Source organism: Ambystoma mexicanum, chromosome 1p, assembly GCF_040938575.1.
Source record: "Ambystoma mexicanum isolate Mex_15411 chromosome 1p, UKY_AmexF1_1, whole genome shotgun sequence".
Classification (NCBI taxonomy): domain Eukaryota; kingdom Metazoa; phylum Chordata; class Amphibia; order Caudata; family Ambystomatidae; genus Ambystoma; species Ambystoma mexicanum.
Genome location: NC_090921.1, coordinates 300,678,970 through 300,702,799, shown reverse-complemented (window position 1 = coordinate 300,702,799; position 23,830 = coordinate 300,678,970). Strand labels below are relative to the sequence as shown.

General features: G+C 48.4%; 1 protein-coding gene across 5 annotated transcripts in view; it reads right to left on the bottom strand.

The window, feature by feature from the left end:
- Positions 1-23,830, bottom strand: part of ABCA7 (ATP binding cassette subfamily A member 7) — a 2,687,121-nt gene that overhangs the window by 924,433 nt on the left and 1,738,858 nt on the right. For all 5 annotated transcript variants that reach the window (XR_011303245.1, XM_069647414.1, XM_069647430.1 and 2 more), the window contains 2 exons: positions 4,081-4,232; positions 3,761-3,885 (listed from right to left, as the gene is read on the bottom strand). Coding sequence is in view for 4 of the 5 variants with exons in the window: in XM_069647414.1 (XP_069503515.1) it covers positions 3,761-3,885; positions 4,081-4,232 (277 nt within the window). In the remaining variant the exon portion in view is untranslated. The remainder of the gene's footprint in view (positions 1-3,760; positions 3,886-4,080; positions 4,233-23,830) is intronic.

The window sequence follows — 23,830 nt, the reverse complement described above, 5'->3', positions numbered from 1 at the left end:
TAGAGGGATAGTGCGGCAAGCGCCATATACATATCTACCTCAAATAAAGCACTTTATATGAAGTATACTTCCACTGTGCACAATAAGCAGAATCAACAAAAACTACTAAGGCCATTCGAGAAAGGTTTCACATTGAACGGCATCAGGAGCTGAGCAGCAGAAATGAAACTCAGCAGAGACAACTCGTGCCTAGGGAACCAATGTCGTATCCATCAAAATGAACGAACAGTAGCTACAATTAACTGAAGCAAGGACCAGAATATACTGCTTTGAAGGGGCGAGATAAGAAGGCGAAGGCAGGTGGTGGGTGAACATGAAATCAAATACACAAATTGTTGAGGAAAAGGCAAATCCACGGTGTCTGTATCACGTGACCAGCCGAACGAACAGAGCAAGACCCCCACAACTACGCATGGCTGTAAACCAGGAGAAAATATCTAGGAAGAAGATGCAGTATCGAGGCCAACCACAGCGAAATAATTGACACATAGCAACTAAAGTGATGATTGATTGGAGGAAGGCCGGGTGAGTTGAGGGGCACCCTGCACCTGGCTGACCATTCTGCGTGCTGCTAAGCAGGGTGAAAAAGTATGCCTGGGGTTGGTGCCAACCCAATAACAGTGGACCAAGTAATCTAGGGTCCTATAGTTAGTAGAACCAATGGGATGTCGTACTTTTAGTGACATCTGCAGTAGTCATTTTTGAAGGAAGGGCTTAGAGGCCCACCTGACAATGTTTACCCAATCCCCTCACTCCGTTACCATATACAGATATAATACCGATAGTAAAGTTAACTTTTCCGAACCAATAGAATTGCATGTCAACTTTTGAGTGTTACATGTCAAGGATGATGAGTTTTTAGTATAAATGTCAAGGATGATGAGTTTTTAGTATAAATGCTAGGATTTTTATGAAGTTCATTGGAGTTGAAGCGAAAAGGAAGATCGCACCATTGCTGATATTCATGACTCCCCATTTTTTGTACTTGTCATTAAACGGACTCCCTTTGCCAAACCGTTCAGTTGTCCTTATTGATTGGTGTTGAAGTATAAACCTGCACCCCCATCCATCTCACAGGTGCTGCTATCTTGTCTTAAAGTGCTTCTGGGCAAACCCCGACTCTATGGGCCGGTTGCGGGTCCCGGAGCACAAGAGGAAGCTGTACCCCCAGAAGGCAAGTCCAGGGGCAGCTGAGGTTGCCTGGCACTACCCACACCAAGACCCCTCCCCTGGGCCAGTCAGGTGAACCCAGGTCTCTGAGGGTCAGCAGAAGAGACCCTGACCTCAGAATAGTGTCCCCTTTTAGCTCCTACAGCTCCCAATGCCAAATGCTGTTTTGGGGAGCGGAGAAGTGGGAGCAAAATCATGACAGTGCATTCTGGGACTGGAAGTCCCACACTCTTTTTCAAAACTGTGAGGAGTGAGAGGAGAGTCGAGCACGGTGGAGGGAAGTCTTCTTTATAAACTTTGAGAGGCAGAGGGATCCGAGCCCGGCAGAGGGAGGACCTTTGGGAACCTTAAGAGGAGTCCGAGCCTGGCAGAGGGAGACCCTTAGAAACCTTTATGAGAGAAACTGTTACCAGAGTCTGGCGCCACGTGGGTGCTCATTCGAAGGTCTCTGGCTGGTGCCCCCTCTCCCGAACCAGGAGAAACAACAAGTACCAAGAGGACTTAGGGGAGGCTGGCGTGAGGTGTCAAAGTGGTCATACGAGGATCAAACCAAACCCCTTGTACAGTCGAAAGTCTTTGACAGGGTGTGGAGGCAGACGTGAACCTAACGGAGGGATGCCTGCTAATTGGGGTGAACCCTATTGTACCCTAGAACATTGTGTGTACCAACTGTGCGAACCCTGACTGGGGGCTTAAGGGAAAGCCTGACTGGGGGCTGAGACCCAGACTTAGGTAAAGGGAAGAACCCAAGGGGCCTAGAATGACTTTTGTTTCAATATGAACTGTGGCAAATGTGAACCCGACGGAGGGATGCCAAGAGAAAGCTAGGGGAAGGGAACCCCCGCTTTCTGATGAGATGTTGAAATTGTGAACCGTGGAAAGTGTGAACCTGACTAAGGGAATTGTGGAACTGTTGTTTGCGCCCGGCTGAGGGGAACGCTGTGTGAACTGTGATTTTGGGAAGCCTGCACTTGCTATAGGTTAACAGGGTGACCCAGCGAGATGAGATCACCCTTCGGAATTGTTTTGAGGGAGGCTGACGATTGAGAGCAGGATCTGAGCCCGGCTGAGGGGGATCCAAGGGTGAACCATAATCACCTGACGTGAAGATTAACAGAAGGAACTTTTGTTTTGTTGGTTTTGGCATATCAGACCATTTGAAGCAAGAGACTTTACATCGGGAAATACTTGGGCACAGAAGGCCCTGATATAGAGAAAAGGAACTGCACGCTTGTGCCAGAGAAGCCCAGAAGTGTGCTGTGCTCAAGAGTCCCGCCTTGTCCCGTGCTAGAAAACGTGGGGAAGGGAGACCCCGGCCATAACATCCTGACTTATCATTTTGTGAACATTTCTTTCTTTTCTTGTGTACATTATCCCACACTGTTTTGTAGCATAGCACGAAGGATTGGCAATCGTTTATTTTTTGTATAGGCCCTTTTTATTTGACTAGACTCTACTAGGACTGTATTATTATTATTTGATGGTTGTAGCTTTCTCCCATCTTAGATTTAGGTTTAGATTAGGCAACATGCATGGGGCAAGAAGAGGTGGAACAGATTTCAAACATGCAGGCAGAGGTAGAAAGGACAGGGAGTGAGGCCTTCACAACTCCCACACCCCGCCACTCGGGCAGGACTGCCTCTGTTGAGAACCCTGGCAGGCCTCACGCCCAAGTTAGAGAGTAGAAATAATAACAGGAAAGTAGGCCAAGGAGAAGACCCACTGGTGCATCCCTTCTCTAACAGCCCATCTCTCAGCTGCCACTACTAGAACATTCACTCAGGCATGTACGCATTATTGGTTCAAAATGTCACAAGTATACACATTATATCACAACCCCAGTCACACAGGCCCACAGATACCCTCAGCAAGCCACCATTTTCACAGGCTTTTATACACCAGACAAGGACACCCACACCATCTGTCAAAATAAATGTTTCTTATCTGTTTTTCTTCACAATTATTTGTAAATATCAAATACACCATTTGAATCATTGATTGGTGCAACTGCACCATGAGACAATCAGATGTATTTTTCCCTGCAGGTCAAAAGTTGCCAGTCGTCCATAACACCATAATAGCCAATGACTGTATTGTGCTGTGGGCCACATCTATCTTGGATGTTAAAGTAGTGGGGTTGTGACAGGGGTAGGGGTCTGGTGAATCTATACAATGTACCTCCTGCAGGTAGATTATCGCACTGTGGGTGGGAATCCCTGGTACCCAGAGATTCGCTCTCTACAATGATAGATGGCTAATATCTCTGTTAGACAGCCTAGAAAGGGGTGAGGATGGCAGTACTATTGATTACTAGAGGGAAAACACCAAAGTTACGGACAATTAAAGTTATTTAACATACTACTTTCAGGGGCGGTTGTATGAGTGAATAGTGCCTGACAAAAAGGCTGTATTGAAACGTTGTCAGGTTTTATTTTAAAGCGAAAAGCTTTATTGTAGGAATGGCAAGTTCATCAATCTAACTCGAGCCCTAGCATATGTGGGGTAAGTGATGGACAGTGAGCTGTCAAATAATGGGTCAGTATTATAAATGGATACCTCATGAGCCTCTAACAGAGGGTGCTAGACTCACCTGAAAAATGTGTACTGCTGCCCATATATCCAAGGCTCCAGGGACAGAGGTGGGTACTTGCCAAATGGAGGAACAATCAGGCTGAAGAGCAGAGCAATGAGAACAAAGAGGGCCGGCAACACGATCTGAACAAAGGAGAGAGACATGAAGTGAGTCAATCATTGGCTGTAAAATGAATAAAATGCACTTATGGAGGAAGGGATACACCAATATAATTAATGGGGGATGGAGAACGGTAGAAATCAGCAGGCAGTGTTTGCTTGTTGTAACATATGAGGTGGCATATCCACACCTGGGGGATGAAGGAAATGGTGACATACCTGGGCAAAGAATCCCCTGCGGCTGCGCCGAGCATACAGAAACCGCTTGATAAACAAGGCCCTCAGCTGCTGGCCAGTGAGTGCCCAGCCTGTCAGTTGGCGGGAACCTGTGCCAGCTGCACCCCGCAGGAACTCTGTCTCCTCTGTCTCTTCTGTAAATAAAGAGGAAACAATGTCTAGACAATCTAACCATGGAAAGGGCCACAAATGATGGTATATATACCCCAAAACAGTGTGAAGACAAACTAGGATGTATTAAAAGTAAAAACTGTTGTCAGAAATATTACTTTATCCCACTGTGACATAGAGGGCTTTTGTGGGAGATGTAGCAGAGTGCAAACATTTTGTAAAGTTTAGAGACGTTGCAAGGAGTGTGACAAGGCTAGGTCGATTGTTGGGAGATGGGAGATGCAGAGGTGAATCCAGAGCCAGTATTTTCTTTCAATTGTGTTTGGACTCCCATCTGAAAACAGATAAGGGGGTAATTCATGGATTATTTGGACCGAAAAAAAACAGGATTTGTGCGCCATTCTGCCCGCAAATCCCCGTTTAACAAATGGGGATTTGCGGGCAGAATGGCGCACAAATCCTGTTTTTTTCGGCGCAAATAATCCATGAATTACCCCCATAAATCTCTTACACAAAACAGTATCGTTTGAAAGAAAGTTGAAAAACATAAAATTTACACAAGTTTTCCATCACATTTAGTCTATTAAAAATTAGGAAGGGAAAATCAGTAAGTCAGTTGTACAGATGTGTGGCGAAACAGTACGAATGGTTTATCTTCGTCTATGATCCTTCCAAGTTTTCCCAAAATGTTGTATAGGAATTCTCGTTGAGCCAGGATACAAAACTGTGCTTTTCCACCCATCAAACTGACCCACAATGCTTCATTTCCAAACAGCATGTCTAAGCATTTTTTACTCTCTTCCCTTAAGGCAGTACAGCCCATGACCAGATGTTTAGTGGTTTCTTTCATATCTACCATACCACATAGCCTACAGTTTAGACTCTCTCTCCCACCATTCCAGCTACCAACTCTTTCAAGTATAGGCAGTTGATTTAAATGGAAACAGAGGTATAGTAACATGCTTCTTGTGCACGGAAAGATGAGAATGTACCTTGAGACCTGTTCCCTCTTATATGTCAACTTAGCATATTCCTTGTAGAGGGTGTGCTTTGCTATGTCCTCTGATGTTTTCCCCCAATAAAACTGAAACAGATTTTTTTCTTTTGCTTGATTTATGATCAGCTCTTCACTTGATGAGCCAATTTCATTCAATTTGTTCTTCATCTGTTCCTTCAGAGTACTTATTGATCTGCCAGAGTTACTCGTTTGTGTTGTTCCCCATTTTGCATATAGGGAGTGGCTTGTGGGGGTTTATTAATTTTGCATAGCTCCTCATTTTCCTCCACAATGCCCTCGTACTCAAGGAAATTAGACCAAACTTGTGTCGTATTACTGAGTTAGGAAATGATAGTGCTAGCCTCAGTGTCTCTTTCCATAGGTTACCTTGGAATGTATTGAGGTTTGTCCCCAGATTGTTTAAGTTTATGTCCAGCCCGTACAATATCGTCAACTCCACTTGCATTTGATAGAACTGTATCAGCGGAGTCAGCGAAAAGGTACACAGCTGCGCATACACTCGCCTCATTTTAGAAAGTAAGGAGCCATATTTAGTGCTCAGGTAATTCAACTCCCCTTGTATGAGGTACCTGTGATGCCGGAAATGCATCTGAGGGACAGGGCCTCTGAATCCTTGTCCTTTTTCTGTTTTTACCGTGTGTTCTGTCATGTTTTCTGCCCAGGAGTCCATGAGGGACTCCTGGCAGTGCAGCTCTCTTTTGGTTTGGTGAACAGACCCATGGGATACCCTTATGGCACCCATGGGTAGGGGTACAACCCTGTGCCCCTAGTGTATGTTTTTGGGCACCTGTGGGTGGCCCACAGAGCAGGGTATGGGCTGGTGGCAGCTCCATGCTGAATTTGACAGGTGCTCTGGGTGTCCTCCATTTTGGGATACCCAGGCCCTGCCATTGGAATCAGTTGATTCCTGATAGGAAACAAGATGGCCCCTGTGGCCTCTTGCTTTCTATTGCCTGTTATCTTGTTTTTCCCAAAGTCCTGGGAAGCCCTGACTCTGTCCCTTCCCCCTGACTGGCTGTTGGGTGGAAGTTCCATATATGGTGTTGTTGTGAAGGCCCAGCTAGACTGACTGGAGCCTTCCCAGTGACTGTATGTTGTGGGTACCTCCTGTGGGTGGGACCTGGGTGAATGGAGTGTGTGACCAATATACACTCCTTGTTGTGGTTGTCTGGTTTCTGGCATGAGAGACAAAGACTGAGACAGCCCTGCCCGAAACTGGCCTGAATGCAGTGTGTAGTGTTGAATGGCTGGGTACTTGTCCCAATCCACATTCCTTGTTGTGAGTGTCTGAAAGGGAGGAGTGTGGCCTGAATGCACTGTGTGCCTGATTGGCTGACTGACTGCATGAATGCCCTTCTGTGTGATTGGCTGCTGTGTGCGTGCCAGCAGTGTGGATGAGAGACAGAATAGTATATCTGGGGACCTCTCACCACTGGAAATTGTTCAGAAGCATTCAGAAGCTGAGTCTCCACTCAAGAGTAACTGGATTTGCTGATCCTCGACGTCCAACTGGAAGAAGAAGACTTGCTGTGGCATTTGCTTCGACAGAAACTGAAGGTTGTCGACATCGTCGAGGACTGACCCGAGAGAGGACCTGGCTAGGCGCCCTCTTCCCGTGCTCCGAGGGACCATCGAGCACCGCTGAATCTTCGCCGAAGCGCCCTGGAAGTCAGACCCTCGAAAGGCTGCCGACCCGAGACGGGACCGCCGAGGAGATCGAAGTGAAGCACCCGGACCTCGACGCTGTCGAAGTCCATTGCCGTCGACCAGGGTTCGCAGGTCTGTGTAACCGCTGGAGGCCCGTCGAAGTTGTGTTGCCCAGCCGTGGGAACCACTTGACGCCGTGCCGCCGACGACCGGAGCCGTCCGCTCCTTGCCTAAGAACATTTGACTCGAAGGACTCCCTCGTCCGCACCGTCGATCGCTTTTGCCCTGCCGGAGAAAGTCGAGGACGACCAACGCGCCGAGGAGAATCCGCCGGTGGGTTTCCCGCCACCTCACGATCCCAAAGACTCGAGCGACTCGACGCCCTTGCTGGGCTCCCGTCTCTACAATCTTTGCGGTCCAGAACTATTGTCATCGAGGTGCCCCGCACACCTCCGCCTTGCAGGACGCCGACGCCCCGACGCCGACGAGCACCGCTCGGACGAAGCTGCCGCCTCTTCGACATCGTTCTACCTCGTTTGTCGACGGACGTTCGACGCCCCGTGCCTCCCGCTTGAAAGGGAAGGCATTCAAGAAGGGCCGTCGATTCCCCGTCGCCGAACCCCGAGGTCTTCGACGTTTCTCGACGCCTCTCGACGATCCGTGACTCCTGCTTAAAAGGGGGTCATTCAAGAAGGATCTGTCGACGCCTCTTCGAAGAACTCGACTCCACCAGGTACATTGGGGGGGTAAAAACATTGTAGGAGAGAATAAGACTGTTGAACAATATATGGACTGGGCTTGTGTCATATCCCTTTATTTTACAGGTTGCCCAGGTGGGGGGATCTCCACACAGAACTGTGTCCAGTAGCTAGGGCCAGTATTCTGCCTATTGTTCCAACCATCTTTTATCTCTCCTCTCTCTATTGCTGGTTTCCTTCTTATTGATCTGTGTGCCATTTTTACAGTATTGTGAATGCACTTTAATGAGGTCTAATATTAGTGGTACCACTTTAGAATTGTAGATATTTATCATTATTGGTTTTCCTGAGCACAAAGTGCGTTGTTGTGAAAAGTGTACATAACCCTTGAATATTAATTATATAAAGACTGTGTTGTCAGTAATACAGTGTGTGGACATTCCTTTGTGGGGGGCTTGGGGATACACTGTACTTAAGAACCAGCCTGCATCACCTCCTGAGAAGCTAGGCCTTGATTGCTCGTCCATCGCTACCGTATTAGAGAATCTTGGCTGGGGTCCTCTGTGCCTCTCCTCTACCATATAGAGAGCGGAAGTACAGACCCCCCCACCGGTCTTTACAAGCTGGTGGCAGCGGTGGGATGCTTATGGTTTTAAGACTCAGTGTATAACCGTGCCACTTACAAAATATCCGCACTTTATTAGATTAAGGTTTGGGTGTGTACCAAATAACTGCATTACAGGCAATGGAGCCCATTGCAAATGGTAAATTGACTCGGACGAGCTTAGAGGCTCTCCAGAGTGCTTGTGAAGCCAGGGAGTTGGACTTTGTGGATAAGTCTAGGGCTGAGCTGATAGCTGCCCTGGTGGACTACCAGACTGATGGTGAAACCCTTGATGAAGGGGGGGATGCAACCAGTGAGGACTCTGCCCCTGGGGTTGTCGCTGAATCTGTTTCTGGGAATGCCACCATTCCTGCTGCCTCTGTTCCAAACCCCAGCAATTCCATGGAACTTGAGTTATTAAGGATGAAATTGGCCTTTGAATATCGCAAGTTGGAAATAGAAGCTGAGCTTAAGAAAGAGGAGCTGGCACAGCAAGTGGAACTCAAGAATAGGGATCTTGCGCTCAAAGACAAGGACACTGAATGTCAGAGAATCCAGCTAGAGAGAGCTAGAGTGGAGACTTCAGCTAGACCAATTGAGAGTGGCAGGTCCCCAGCCACCAAGTTTATGAAAGATTTGGTTGGTGTGTTTGTGGAGGGTTCAGATATCCTCCAATGGATTGAAGCGTTTGAAATGGCTTGTGCAATTCATGATGTAGATAAAAGAGATTGGGCTAAGTGTTTGTTAAGCAGAGTGCCTCAAACTGGATATGACTGTATTCTGAAGCTGAGTGTGGAGGAAAGGGGTCAGTATGAGTGTATGAAGTCTGCTTTGATTGCCAAGTTTGGCAAGACACCTACCCAATACCTTAAAAGGTTCAGGGATTTTAAGAAAAGAGAGAATGTGTCTTGGGTTGACTGGGTGAGTACTGCGCACATGAACATGATGGGGTGGATTGACGGTTACAAGGTGAAAACTTTTGTTGAGTTGTCCCACCTCTTGTTTTTTGAGCATTTTTCTGAAGCCTGTTCACCAGAGCTGCGTCAGTATGTGGCTGACCAGAACATTTTGGACCCCTTTAAGCTGGCTAGGTTGGCTGACAAGTGGGTCTCCCACCGGGTGTCCCCTAAGGACTCCAGTGGGAAGGACAAGGACAAAGAAAAGGGGACCTCTCAGAAAGCTGAGGAGTCCCAAAAGCAATCACAGTCGGGTAAACCAAAACCTTCCTCTCCTAAGACCCAAAAATCTGGTGGGGATAAGTCCTCTGTGGGTGGGAATAAGAGTAGTGGTCCACCTGCTGCAAAGCAGGTTCCCAGTGGTTCCAGTACCGTACCCCGCACTCCTGGCACTTGTTGGGATTGTGGGGCTCTGGATCACAAAAGGGGTGACCCCAAGTGTAAAGGTAAGGCACTTGGAGTACAGGCTGTCAGCCTGACCTACCCTTACCCCGTGGCTGAGGTGGAGGCCACTGTCCTCCCCTCCTCTACAGGAATCACATTTGGTGCTCCGGTAGAGATTTCCTTAGTGTCCCTTGGGGCCTGGGACCAGTACGCAGAAGTACTGGCAACTATCCCGCAGAACACCCGTAGGTTTTTGAGAAGTGTCCTCTTGAATGGCCAGCCTTCTACTGGTTTGAGAGACACTGGGGCAAGCATGACAGTGGTGGACAGGACCCTGCTCAAGCCAGAGGACTATGTAGGTGCTCCTCTGAGAACCACCAGGTTAGCTGGTGGGCCTCCCAAATTATCGCCTGTAGCCCTAGTCACACTCATGATTGGAGACAAGACAGCAAAGCTTCCTGTCCTGGTTCAGGACAATGTCCCTGCTAACATTCTGTTAGGAAATGATCTAGTAGAGTTGGGGTTGATCTCGGATGGTCTTCCCATGACTGCTGCTGCAGTCACTAGGTCACAGGTGACACCGGGTCTGGCTGTGAGTCAGGTACCCGAGCCAAAGGCGAGGCCTAAGGCAAGAAGAAGGAAGACCAAGAAGGCCACCTCTGTGGAGGGAACACCTTCTCTTCCTGCTGTTCCGACAGCACCCATTGGGATCCATGCTCCGGACGGGCTGGGTCCAGCGGAAAACCCAAACTCAACTCCTGTGGGAGAAGAGACAGAAGACTCTCCTGTGGGAGAGGTTCTCAACCCGGAGGATCATCCCGACCTTCAATGCTTGTTAGCTGAAGGGGGACCCTCCCGGGCAGACTTCTGTAAGGGACAGAGAGAGTGCCACTCTCTCGAGGGCCTGAGGAAACAGGCCCTGTCCCAGGCACAAGGTGAAGTGCCTAGGACATTCAAGATTTATTGGGAGGGTGAGCTCCTTGTTAGTGAGCCCACTAAGCCCGAACCTGGTGCCCGCAAGAGGTTGGTGGTACCCCAGGTTTACAGGCCCTTCCTACTGCAGTTGGCGCATGAGGTGCCCTTGGCTGGTCATCTTGGGACCAAGAAGACTAAGCAGAGGCTCTCTGCCCATTTCTACTGGCCACGGATGGGAGTAGAGGTGGAGTCCCACTGCAGGACCTGCCCAACTTGTCAGTTGTCTGGCAAGACTGGAGGCAGGGTCATTGCCCCACTGCAGCCATTACCAGTGGTTGGCACACCATTTGAGAGGGTGGGCATCGACATCGTCGGTCCCCTTGACCCTCCCACTTCAGGTGGACATCGGTTCATCCTGGTCTTGGTAGATCATGCCACCAGGTACCCTGAGGCAATACCCCTTCGGACTGTTACTGCCAAGGTGGTTGCCAGGGCTCTCCTGGGCATTTTCACCCGTGTTGGATTCCCCAAGGAGGTTGTCTCTGACCGAGGATCCAACTTCATGTCTAGTTACATGAAAACCATGTGGAAAGAGTGCGGGGTAACCTACAAGTTCTCCACCTCTTACCACCCCCAGACCAATGGTCTGGTTGAGAGATTTAACAAAACTCTCAAGGGCATGCTAGGTGCTTTGGAAGAGCCCCTAAGGAGGAAATGGGATCTCCTCCTGCCATGCCTGCTGTTTGCTTACAGAGAGGTACCTCAAGAGGGTGTTGGTTTCAGCCCCTTTGAGTTACTCTTTGGACATCCCGTGAGGGGGCCCCTCGCCTTGATCCGAGAAGGCTTGGAAGCCACCCCTCCAGGTCCCGCCAAGCAAGTGGGGGACTATGTGTTAGGCCTCAGGCGGAGGATGACACAAATGATGGGTCAGGCAACAGCAAATCTCAAGGCCAGCCAGGAATTGAATAAGTACTGGCATGACCTGAAAGCTTCGCAAGTGGATTGGACTCCGGGACAGGAAATCCTTGTGATGGAGCCTACCAAGCCTAGAGCTTTGGCAGACAAGTGGACTGGACCCTTCAGGATCATCTCCAAGATGGGCGAAGTCAATTATCTGGTGGACATGGGAGCCTCTGGGGTAGCCCCCCAGGTATTCCATGTCAACAGGCTCAAGCCTTTCCACAGGCGAGCAGAGGTCTCATGTCTCTTGCTAGCTTCAGGGCAAGAAGAGGATGAGAGTGAGCCCCTTCCTGATTTGCTGCATAGCAACCCTCAGGATGGCTCAGTGGAGGGAGTACAACTCTCTCCCGATTTGACAACAGAGCAGCAGAGGGCCTGCCGGGCTTTGCTCCAGCAGTATGCCCCTCTGTTTTCACTGACACCGGGCCTTACACCGTGGTGTAAGCACGAAATTGACACTGGTGACAGTGTGCCTGTCAAAAGCAGGAGCTATCGTATGTCAGATACCGTCAAAAACCACATCCAGGCTGAGGTCGCCAAGATGTTGGATCTGGGTGTTATTGAACCCTCCACCAGTCCCTGGTCCAGTCCAGTGGTCCTTGTCCCCAAGGCAAGTTCCCCGGCGGGTACCAAGGATTGGAGGTTCTGTGTGGACTACCGAGGAGTCAATGCCGTCACCAAAACTGACGCGCACCCATTGCCCAGGGCTGATGAGCTCGTGGACACTATAGGTGCTGCCAAATTTGTGAGCACCTTTGACCTTACCTCAGGCTATTGGCAAATAGCTCTGACGGACCATGCCAAGGAAAAAACGGCATTCTCCACACCTGAGGGACTCTACCAGTTTAGGGTCATGCCCTTTGGGTTGAAGAATGCCCCTGCCACCTTCCAGAGATTGGTCAACCATGCGCTCAGTGGGCTGGAAGCCTTTTGTGTGGCTTACTTAGACGACATTGCCGTCTACAGTTCCACCTGGGAAGAGCATTTGACACATCTGGATAAGGTGTTGCAGGCCTTGAAAAGGGCTAACCTCACTATCAAGGCCACCAAGTGCCAGATAGCTCAGGGGAAAGTTACCTATCTTGGTCATGAGGTAGGAGGGGGTCAAATCCAACCTCTCTCCAGTAAAGTACAGGACGTACAGAACTGGGAGACTCCCACTACTCAAACCCAGGTGAGAGCCTTTTTGGGCCTCACTGGGTATTATCGCAATTTCATGGCAGACTATGGAACCATAGCTGCACCCCTGACAGCTCTAACTTCACCCAAACAGCCTAGGAAGGTTAATTGGACTGAAGACTGTCAGAGGGCCTTTGATGGCTTGAAAGAAAGTCTGTGTAGGGCACCTGTGTTGAGTGCGCCTGACTACAGCCGACCCTTTATCGTCCAGACGGATGCCTGCGACACCGGAATTGGAGCTGTCTTGTCCCAGTTAGATGACAAAGGGAGAGAACATCCTATCATATTCATCAGTAGACAACTCAAGGGTAGAGAACTTAGGTGGGCTACTGTTGAAAAGGAATGTTTTAGTATAGTTTGGAGCCTTAGGCGTTTTAGGCCCTACCTTACGGGGTCCACCTTCAAGGTCCAAACAGATCATAAGCCCCTGAAGTGGCTTATGCAGATGAAGGGTGAGAATCCGAAATTGCTCAGGTGGTCGATTAGCCTACAAGGGCTAGACTTCACCATAGAGCACAGACCAGGGAAGAGTCACGATAATGCAGATGGCCTTTCCAGAAGGTATGTTGACCGTCTGGATGAGGGTGTCTATCCCGTGGGAGATTAGGCACCCTCCACCTCAGTCTGGGGGGGGCGACTGTGATGCCGGAAATGCATCTGAGGGACAGGGCCTCTGAATCCTTGTCCTTTTTCTGTTTTTACCGTGTGTTCTGTCATGTTTTCTGCCCAGGAGTCCATGAGGGACTCCTGGCAGTGCAGCTCTCTTTTGGTTTGGTGAACAGACCCATGGGATACCCTTATGGCACCCATGGGTAGGGGTACAACCCTGTGCCCCTAGTGTATGTTTTTGGGCACCTGTGGGTGGCCCACAGAGCAGGGTATGGGCTGGTGGCAGCTCCATGCTGAATTTGACAGGTGCTCTGGGTGTCCTCCATTTTGGGATACCCAGGCCCTGCCATTGGAATCAGTTGATTCCTGATAGGAAACAAGATGGCCCCTGTGGCCTCTTGCTTTCTATTGCCTGTTATCTTGTTTTTCCCAAAGTCCTGGGAAGCCCTGACTCTGTCCCTTCCCCCTGACTGGCTGTTGGGTGGAAGTTCCATATATGGTGTTGTTGTGAAGGCCCAGCTAGACTGACTGGAGCCTTCCCAGTGACTGTATGTTGTGGGTACCTCCTGTGGGTGGGACCTGGGTGAATGGAGTGTGTGACCAATATACACTCCTTGTTGTGGTTGTCTGGTTTCTGGCATGAGAGACAAAGACTGAGACAGCCCTGCCCGAAACTGGCCTGAATGCAGTGTGTAGTGTTGAATGGCTGGGTACTTGTCCCAATCCACATTCCTTGTTGTGAGTGTCTGAAAGGGAGGAGTGTGGCCTGAATGCACTGTGTGCCTGATTGGCTGACTGACTGCATGAATGCCCTTCTGTGTGATTGGCTGCTGTGTGCGTGCCAGCAGTGTGGATGAGAGACAGAATAGTATATCTGGGGACCTCTCACCACTGGAAATTGTTCAGAAGCATTCAGAAGCTGAGTCTCCACTCAAGAGTAACTGGATTTGCTGATCCTCGACGTCCAACTGGAAGAAGAAGACTTGCTGTGGCATTTGCTTCGACAGAAACTGAAGGTTGTCGACATCGTCGAGGACTGACCCGAGAGAGGACCTGGCTAGGCGCCCTCTTCCCGTGCTCCGAGGGACCATCGAGCACCGCTGAATCTTCGCCGAAGCGCCCTGGAAGTCAGACCCTCGAAAGGCTGCCAACCCGAGACGGGACCGCCGAGGAGATCGAAGTGAAGCACCCGGACCTCGACGCTGTCGAAGTCCATTGCCGTCGACCAGGGTTCGCAGGTCTGTGTAACCGCTGGAGGCCCGTCGAAGTTGTGTTGCCCAGCCGTGGGAACCACTTGACGCCGTGCCGCCGACGACCGGAGCCGTCCGCTCCTTGCCTAAGAACATTTGACTCGAAGGACTCCCTCGTCCGCACCGTCGACCGCTTTTGCCCTGCCGGAGAAAGTCGAGGACGACCAACGCGCCGAGGAGAATCCGCCGGTGGGTTTCCCGCCACCTCACGATCCCAAAGACTCGAGCGACTCGACGCCCTTGCTGGGCTCCCGTCTCTACAATCTTTGCGGTCCAGAACTATTGTCATCGAGGTGCCCCGCACACCTCCGCCTTGCAGGATGCCGACGCCCCGACGCCGACGAGCACCGCTCGGACGAAGCTGCCGCCTCTTCGACATCGTTCTACCTCGTTTGTCGACGGACGTTCGACGCCCCGTGCCTCCCGCTTGAAAGGGAAGGCATTCAAGAAGGGCCGTCGATTCCCCGTCGCCGAACCCCGAGGTCTTCGACGTTTCTCGACGCCTCTCGACGATCCGTGACTCCTGCTTAAAAGGGGGTCATTCAAGAAGGATCTGTCGACGCCTCTTCGAAGAACTCGACTCCACCAGGTACATTGGGGGGGTAAAAACATTGTAGGAGAGAATAAGACTGTTGAACAATATATGGACTGGGCTTGTGTCATATCCCTTTATTTTACAGGTTGCCCAGGTGGGGGGATCTCCACACAGAACTGTGTCCAGTAGCTAGGGCCAGTATTCTGCCTATTGTTTCAACCATCTTTTATCTCTCCTCTCTCTATTGCTGGTTTCCTTCTTATTGATCTGTGTGCCATTTTTACAGTATTGTGAATGCACTTTAATGAGGTCTAATATTAGTGGTACCACTTTAGAATTGTAGATATTTATCATTATTGGTTTTCCTGAGCACAAAGTGCGTTGTTGTGATAAGTGTACATAACCCTTGAATATTAATTATATAAAGACTGTGTTGTCAGTAATACAGTGTGTGGACATTCCTTTGTGGGGGGCTTGGGGATACACTGTACTTAAGAACCAGCCTGCATCACCTCCTGAGAAGCTAGGCCTTGATTGCTCGTCCATCGCTACCGTATTAGAGAATCTTGGCTGGGGTCCTCTGTGCCTCTCCTCTACCATATAGAGAGCGGAAGTACAGACCCCCCCACCGGTCTTTACAGTACCCCAGTTAGGTGAAGCCAGATACTCGCTCAAGTGATTCATCTCCCACTCGCCACGTCGTTTTGGGAGCTCTCTTAGTTGAAAATATACATATCTTTGATTTTGTCCCATTCACTTTAAGGTTGTTTTCTGTAGCATACATGTGAAACAGAGACAGTTTAAGAGGAGTGAGGTCGAACAGCACCACATCATCATCTACAAAGGCTATCCAGTCCAAGGTTACCGTACCAAGCCTCACTGGATTTGTTTGCTCCCTGTCCCACACCTTTGATATGTCTGCTGTATACATATTGTAGAGGGTGGGCGCTATCATACATCTCTGTCTAAGTCCCACATAAGTGGTAACCAGAGAGGTTGTAAACCCTCCTCTGTCTAACCTCACTCTTCCAGACGTGTTCGTATGCAATAGAGTGAGCATTTTCACTAAGCTAGTAGGGACCCCGCCTGCCTAAGATTTCACCACAATCGACCACGACTAACACTATCAACTGCGTTAGACATAGCTATTGAGGCCATATAAATGGTGCCTATTGAGTTCTTCTCGACAGCTTCCATCATATGTGCTAGGGTAAAGGTATTAAGCAGAGTCCCCATCCTTGCGCTAAAGCCAATTTGGCAGATGGAAAGGAGTTGATGTTCAGTAATCTCCTTTTAAAGATCTCTCAATAGCAAGGTCCAGAAGATATTACTTGAGGAGTCCAGCAAGGCTATAGGTCTAAAGTTTGCAGGACCTTGTTTGTCCCCTTTTTTTAATAAATTGGGTAAGTAAGGATTGATTCCACGTTTCTAGAACCGTATACGTATTGAAACAAATCCTGCAGCAGGGAAGCCCAAGTTTCAATGTTTTCTTTGATGATAACTGGGGGTATGTTGTCCCGGGCCGGGGCCCTTGACGATTTGGCTTCACCGATCGGCCAGACATCACTCGTATCCCAGGGGCAGGTTTCCTCCCAGAGAGACTCCTTACGATACTGATCAAGTAGGGGTTCATTTAGAGGCACAGCATATTTCCCCCTCAAGTGTTGTTCCCAAACTTAGGCAGGAATTTGACACTCATCTGTCGAACTAGAGGTTTTCTTAGTTAGTCCCACCATAATCGCCCAAAATGTCTCTGTGTCTTTCTTAATCAGTATATCTACAATCTCCTGATGTCTTTTGATCTTGGTTTCCCTCCCGATTACGTTCACTGCTCTCTCGTAGCACATCGCTATCTTCCTCTTTTCTTCACAGAATAATTGGTGAGAAGTGGCTTTATGCCTAGATAGTCTTAATTTGGTTCTTTTGATACTTTTTGTTTGCTTGATTCTAATGTCAAAGGGATGTTGGTGCACAGCAATTTCCTGACATGTATCCTTCTGTGAGAGATGATCAATGCACGTTTAAAGCCTGGCATTATAGTTCCAAGCTGTGACTTGTACCTCCAACTCTCCCATCCACACTAATTCCTTAGCCCATACGTTCATGAACACTCTCATTGCCCTCATATTCCATCTTCTGGCAGACCCTTCCCTAGCAATCGTCGTGAATGCCAGGAACGGCACAGTTTGATACTTACTTATTTGCATGTCTAAGTTATACTTCAGAGGGAAATCATCACTCTCCATTGCCTCTCCCCGTTTGAGCTATTTGCTATTCAGCTCTGAGGAACCGTAAATGTGATGAATCCCTGAGGTACGCCCCCCCCCCCTTCTCCATGTACAGAAGTCCTTTAAGTCTTTTTCTGCTGGAACACAAGTTCACAGTTCCCCAATCTTCCAAGAAGGACCTCCAAAGCCCTCCTATTTGTTCACTCCTTGTTCTGCTGTTCCCTCTTGGTTCAGACTTGGTATTCCCGGGAGGATAGCTCAGCGGCAACGTGCTTGCCTTGGAAGCAAGACGACACGAAGCAACACAGATTCGATCCCCAGGTCCGCGCTTAGAAACCTCTGGGTATTTAAGCGCGTTATAAATATGCAACTAAGAAAAAAAAAAAAGAAATTACGCAACCAAAAACAAAACAATTCCTGTGACAACGCCTCTATGCCCGCGGGGTGTGTGAGCGCTTTAAAAATGCAAAAAAATAAAAATGAAATAAATTCCATTTTGATCAGACACAAGCTGCATCAAAATTACCTGCTACTAAGTTAGTATTTTTCTCTTTTCCCAACCATTTCTCAAAGAGTGCAGCTAACATCTTCTCAAGGCTCTTCGTGTGACTAACACATTGTTTCCCGTTAATGTAAAATGCAGAGGTGAATCCAGAGTATAGACAAACAGGGTAAGTTTGTACAAAAAAACAAGGGGAGAAGGACAAGTCGTTATCGTCCTTAACCGTTAACCCGGTACAATATTGTAGCACTAAACAACGGTTCAGTAGGAGAGAGGTTATTCAAAAATACAGTGTTTTAAATAATCTGACATTGACATACAGTATGCAAAAAAGGGGGGCAACCAAGCTAAAAGCTAGCCCTGGGGAAGGACACCCTGCCCCTATCGGGGGTGCCTCTCCCTAGATGGCTTGTGGTGCAACACCTATCTAAAAGTGATAGAGGAGAGAGCTGTCCCTAACTTTCTAAGGTGGTGGCATATACCGTGTAGAACACTACAACATCAATTTAGAACAAATCTGACTGGCTATTGCAACAATGGACAGAACTGTGTATTAGATTCCGGCACAGCCAGATTTACGTGGTGGCAACCTGTAAACACAGGTTTACTCAATGTATTCCAAACTAAGTATAAGACTTTAATTGTGCTCGTGGGTTTTAGTTGGTGGAATGCAGAAAGGTACAGTCGGACTGTCTACTACAAGAAAAAAAGCTAAAATGGCTCTTATAAAAAAGCTCACTCCATGTATGTGAGTGCGCAATCTAATGAGTGCAATCAGTATCTCTAAATGTTCACAGGAGATATCTGGCAGGTCATGCAAGCCCTCATGACCTCAAGGGTCAACGGGTTTCGATGGCACTAGATGAGTGAGTCATCTTCTTCAGGACCAAGTAACAGGAGAAAAATAATTGTACTTATCCAGCATTGCTGTACTGGAAGCGCCCGTGTAGGGTACATGCGTCCCCTGTAAGGAGACAAAAAGGGGAGAGAGAGAGACAGGGGGTTGAAAAAACAGACCCAATGCCTGAATCTCCCTACCTAAGAGGCAAGGGTTGGCATCCTTAATATAAAAGGCCAGAAGGAGTAGTTCCTTAGTGGGTACAGGTAAGTTGGGGTGTCTGATCACCTGGGTTGGGAAATGTCAAGGTCTCGGAGGGGGAGTGGGGGTATGTATGGTGGGACACCAAGGAGTGTGTGTGTGGGGACAAACCGTGTGGGATTGGACCCTGGTCACTGAACCCGGAATCCATGTGCCTCCCTGTCTATCACCAGTGCTTGGGTCAATACAAGGAAGTGGGGGCCTGAGGCCCAATGCGGCGTGGTGCATGCAGCATCATGCAGGCTGGCTAGGCAGCACTCTGCTTACCTTCCAGAGCGATCCAGAGCAAATGGTGGATGCGCTCGTGTCACGGGGCCGGCAGCAGTACCTGTAATGGCAATAAAGCAGGCTGCCGTCAGGCGCGTGGGGTGCTGGTGGCGCTTGCCTCAGAGAGAGTTGCTCCGTGTGACAATGCCGGGCGTGAAATGGTGGAGCAATTAGAAGCTCAATCATTTCTAAAAACTGAAGTGAGCGCGGTCGTGGAGGCGTATGCTGACGCGTCCAATTGCAGTGGTGAGTGAAAATCGAAGGCTGATCGCCTCTAGACACAACTGAGAGCACGTTAGGTGCAGGACGCGTCCTGTTGTCAAGGGGATGCCTCTGACACCGCCTGCGAGTGTCGGAATGCGATTTCAAAGGCGGGGGGAGGAGAATTGGGGGGGATGGGAAAAACAAGAGGAGGAAAAGAAGGGCAGACTATGGAGTGGTATGACCACATACTTCGAATAGGAGTACACCTCATGGAGGCTCAAGAGGAAAAGGAACACACCTAATCAACTGGGCAATGTCATGTCCAAGGTGGAAGGATCCAATGTAGGTCCACCTTGGCCAGAGGGCAAGGCCAAAGGATAATAGTGGGCCCAAAAGGCGGCTGGTGGAACTCAGAGATACAAGGACGAACCACTGGAGTGCAGGGCGAATAATGGTGCCTGAGCGCAAAAAAACGGTGCTGGATCACATTGAGTGGCATACCGATGTGTTGCGAGCAATGGGGGGCACAAGGATGCTGGATGCTCTGTGGAGGCACAGCGTGTGATGGAACGGCGACGTGCCTATGCCAGAACTGCCAGCTCCTGCCATTGGATGTTCTTATTCAATCCTTGGGAGCATGTGTTAAGTCTAAAGATCCACATCTGTTCACGCCTGAACACAATATTGTGGAAATTACCGCCTCTTTTGGGCGGCGAGACCTTTTCAATGATCCTCCATTTAAATTGGTCTGCTGTGTGTCCTTCTGCTGCAAAATGGGGCAGCAGGGGAGCTGTCAGCTTTCCTGTTCTTATACAGGATCTGTGCTCGATCATCCGTGTGCAAACTTGTTTGGTAGTCATGCCTACATACTTCATGTTGCATGGGCATGTGATCATATAGATCACGCCCCTCGTATTGCAGTTGGTGAAAGTATTTTGTCTCCAAGGTTTCTTCCGGCCTATATCTATATCCGTGGATCGGGATGTTTGAGCGCACATAGAGCAATTGCTGCATGGTCCGTGGCCCCTTTGCAGGGAAGTGTTCCATAAAGTGCGCTGAGTAGGATCAGCTCTGGGTACGGTATGAGCCAAAGTCTTCACAAGCCTGTCTCTAATATTAGAGCGTCTTTTCAGTGCGAAACGTGGGACTGGTATATTGCTCTTCCCTGTGTTGAGAATGGGCAGAGTCGCTTCACCTCCCTTTTGATTTTGTTCAAGAGAGGTAAATAGCGAAAGACGGCTGGGAAGGATGCGGAATCTTCCTGTTTAGCATGTTGATGTAGGGTGACTGACCTAGGAATATTCCTGGCTCTTTTACATGTCTCCTTGATGATCCTGGTCAGGTAGCCTCTTTCCGCCAGTTGTTTATGCAGTTGTTTAGACTGTGAGGTGTAGGCCGAGGTCTGTGTGCACAACGTCCGATATCGCAAGAACTGCCCGAAGGGCAGGTTGTCTTTTAGGGCTTTCAGATGGTAACTAGACTAGCATAAGAGCAAATTCCTATCAGTAGTTTTTTTGTAGACTCTAGATGAAAGTCTACCATTGTCGGCGGAGATGGCCAGGTCTAGAAAATGTGTACTGTGTTTGTCCATATCCAGCGTGAATTTCAGGTGATGGTTTAGTTGGTTCAACCAAGCATGGAAAGCGACTAGGTCTTCACCCGAGCCTTTGAAGATGACGAAAAAGCCAGGTGCTTATTTGGCACGGTAGGGATTGGTATCAGAATAAATGTGACAATGTTCGAATTGGTCAACGTAGAGGTTGGCGAGGCTGGGGGCAATGCGCCCATTGCCGTTCTTGAAATCTGTTGGAAAAATGTATCCTCAAATATGAAATAATTTCTTGTAAGGGCGATTTCTGGAAGTTGTCAAATAAAACTTGGTGATACTCCATGTAGGTCAATGCCAGAGTGTAACAAGACACTGAGCATGTCCAATGTTTCATGTTGGGGTATGCGAGTGTACAAAGACTCGATATCGATCGTCACAAGCCATTCTTCTTCCGGATTGTATAAGAGCAAATCTAGTAGGACCAGCATGTTGGTGGAGTCTTTTATGTAGCTATTCATCTTGGGAATCTGGTCTTTATTGAAGAAATCAACATATTGTGACAAAGGTTCCAGAACAGAGTTGATGCCAGAGACGATGGGGCGCCCTGGTGGAGGAATGATACCTTTGTGAATCATAGGTAGGGCATACATATCCGGAAGACGGGGGTGAGCCGGGCACAGGCAGGCTGCCTCTCTAGCACTGGTGTATCATTCAGCTTCATCGACGATGGGAGACATCAGTGCCTGAAGGGTAGATGTAGGATCAGTGGCTAAGATGCGGTAACTCGCGTCGTCAGCCAAAAGAGTGTTGACCATGGTGGTATAGTTGGCAGTATCCAAAATAAAAATTGCTTGGCCCTTATCAGTAGGTTTTTTTGTGATTGCTGTGTTGTTTGCTAAATTTGTAAGGGCCAGTAGTTGAGGTTTGGTACAGTTGTTGTTGATGAATGGAATGTGAGTTTCAAATTCAGCAATCTTCTTGAATAGTGCTTGTTCAAAGGTCACTGACTCGTCAATGTTAGAACAGTGCAGAGGGAAGAAATGTGATGGGGGGCGTAGACCCGTAACGTCTCGTTCTTCGTAGGTCTGTTCTGTAAAAAATTGCTTCAGCCTTATTTTGCGCATCAGTTGCATACATTCAAAACACGTTTGAAAACGACCGTACTGAGCCGTGGGGATGAAAGATAAACCTTTCTGTAAAACCTCCTGTTCAGGCCTCGTAAGAATGTGCAAGGATTGGTTGCCGATCAATGAGGGAAGAGCGGAGGTATTGCTCCTTGTCCTCGGCTGCGTGTGACCACTGATGATTGTGGGTGGTTCTGCCATCGTGCTCAATTCTGTCCTCTGCCGCGCTGGCCTAAAATAGGAACCGCATGAGGGTTACCCTGGTTCGTTCCACTGAACTGTACTCGTCTGTTTTGCCAATTGCTGTTCCCTGAGCTGTTGCTCGAATTGCTGCTTGAACTGTTCCAAGATCTGTTGGGACCGCACCTCTAAGTTTTGAAAACGTAATTGGGCGGCGTCCCGTCTGGCTTGTTTGGCCTCTTCTGTAAAGTAATCCTCACCCACATAGGGGTATACCTTCACATGTGTGAAAGCAGTGAGGTATTTTTTGAGTTTAACGATCTTCCTGTTAAGGTTGGTATCTTTGAACTCTTTTAATGATGCCTCCAGGATATTGAGTTTGGCCATATAGATGTCAGCAGTGATTTTGGTTTTGAGTGCTTCACTTTTGTCATTGAGTTTTCGTAGCAATTGATCTATCACTGTTTTGGCGGTATTGATAAGTACCAACCAGTCTCTGGTGCATTTATTTGCAATAAATGACCAGTCTTTTCTGAATTTCATGTTGTCCAGAGAAATGCGGGTACTATACGGATAATGAGTCCGTTGGGGTTTACAGGTTGTCACCACGTAAAGCTGGCTGTGACGGAATCCAATACACAGTTCTGTCCATTGTTGCAATAGCCAGTCGGAATTGTTCTAAAGTGATGTTTTAGTGTTCAACAGGGTATATGCCACCACCATAGAAGGTTAGGGACAGCGACTTCCTCTATCATTTTTAGATACGCGTTGCACCACGCGCCACCTAGGGTGAGGCACCCCCGATAGGGTCAGGGTGTCCTGCTCCAGGGCTAGGTTTTAGCTTGGTTGTCCCCCTTTTTTGCATATTGTATGTCAATGTAAGATTATTTAAAACACTATTTTGTCGGCAACCATTTTATCAAAGCTGTGCACAGGCGTAAATAATCGTCTTGAGCTTTCCTTTTTATGTTCAGCGAAGTCCCACATCAATTGGCGATAATCCGGAATGGGACACCTGATAAGGATTGGTCCTTTTGGAGTTCATTTGCCAATCTCCATGTCAAGTGATCAATTTTTGATTCCTTGATGACAAGTCAGCTTCTCCCCAAAGTTACATTCATGGGTATAGGGTAGTAATCATCACTCCTTATAACCTGTGCCAGGCAAATCAGTTGCAACATCATATGATCACTCTGGATAGTAGAAATAACCGTTAACTGTCGCAAATGTCCCAGCATGTTACCAGAGGCAAAGAAATAGTCTAATGTTTTCCCATCCCGACCCTTGCCCCAAGTGAAGCTTGACAGAATGTCACCCTTTGTATTTCTATTGAGCATGTGGATGTTCCATAGCAGCAGGTCTTAACGCCATTGGAGACCTCTTTGTTCAGCTTTTATTCTTGTCGGCTTGTCATCTTCAATCAACTGATTATGTTTATCAAAGCAGTGCAGATTTAAATGAATGATGATATAAGGATCTCCCCAGGTTTCCAACGCCTCGTCAACCAGGTCCATCATAACTCTCAAAAACTGAGCACACTCATGGCCAGAGGGATTCCAATATAAATTGAACAGAATCAGTTTTTGCAACGAGGCGAAATTTGCATCCCCTCAGCCCCTTCGTGAGCACCTGGATATAGGGATTTATATTTGCGTGTGTTCCAACTTCCCATCACTATTTACTCAGGCTGAACTTTCTCTGGCTGTTATGCTC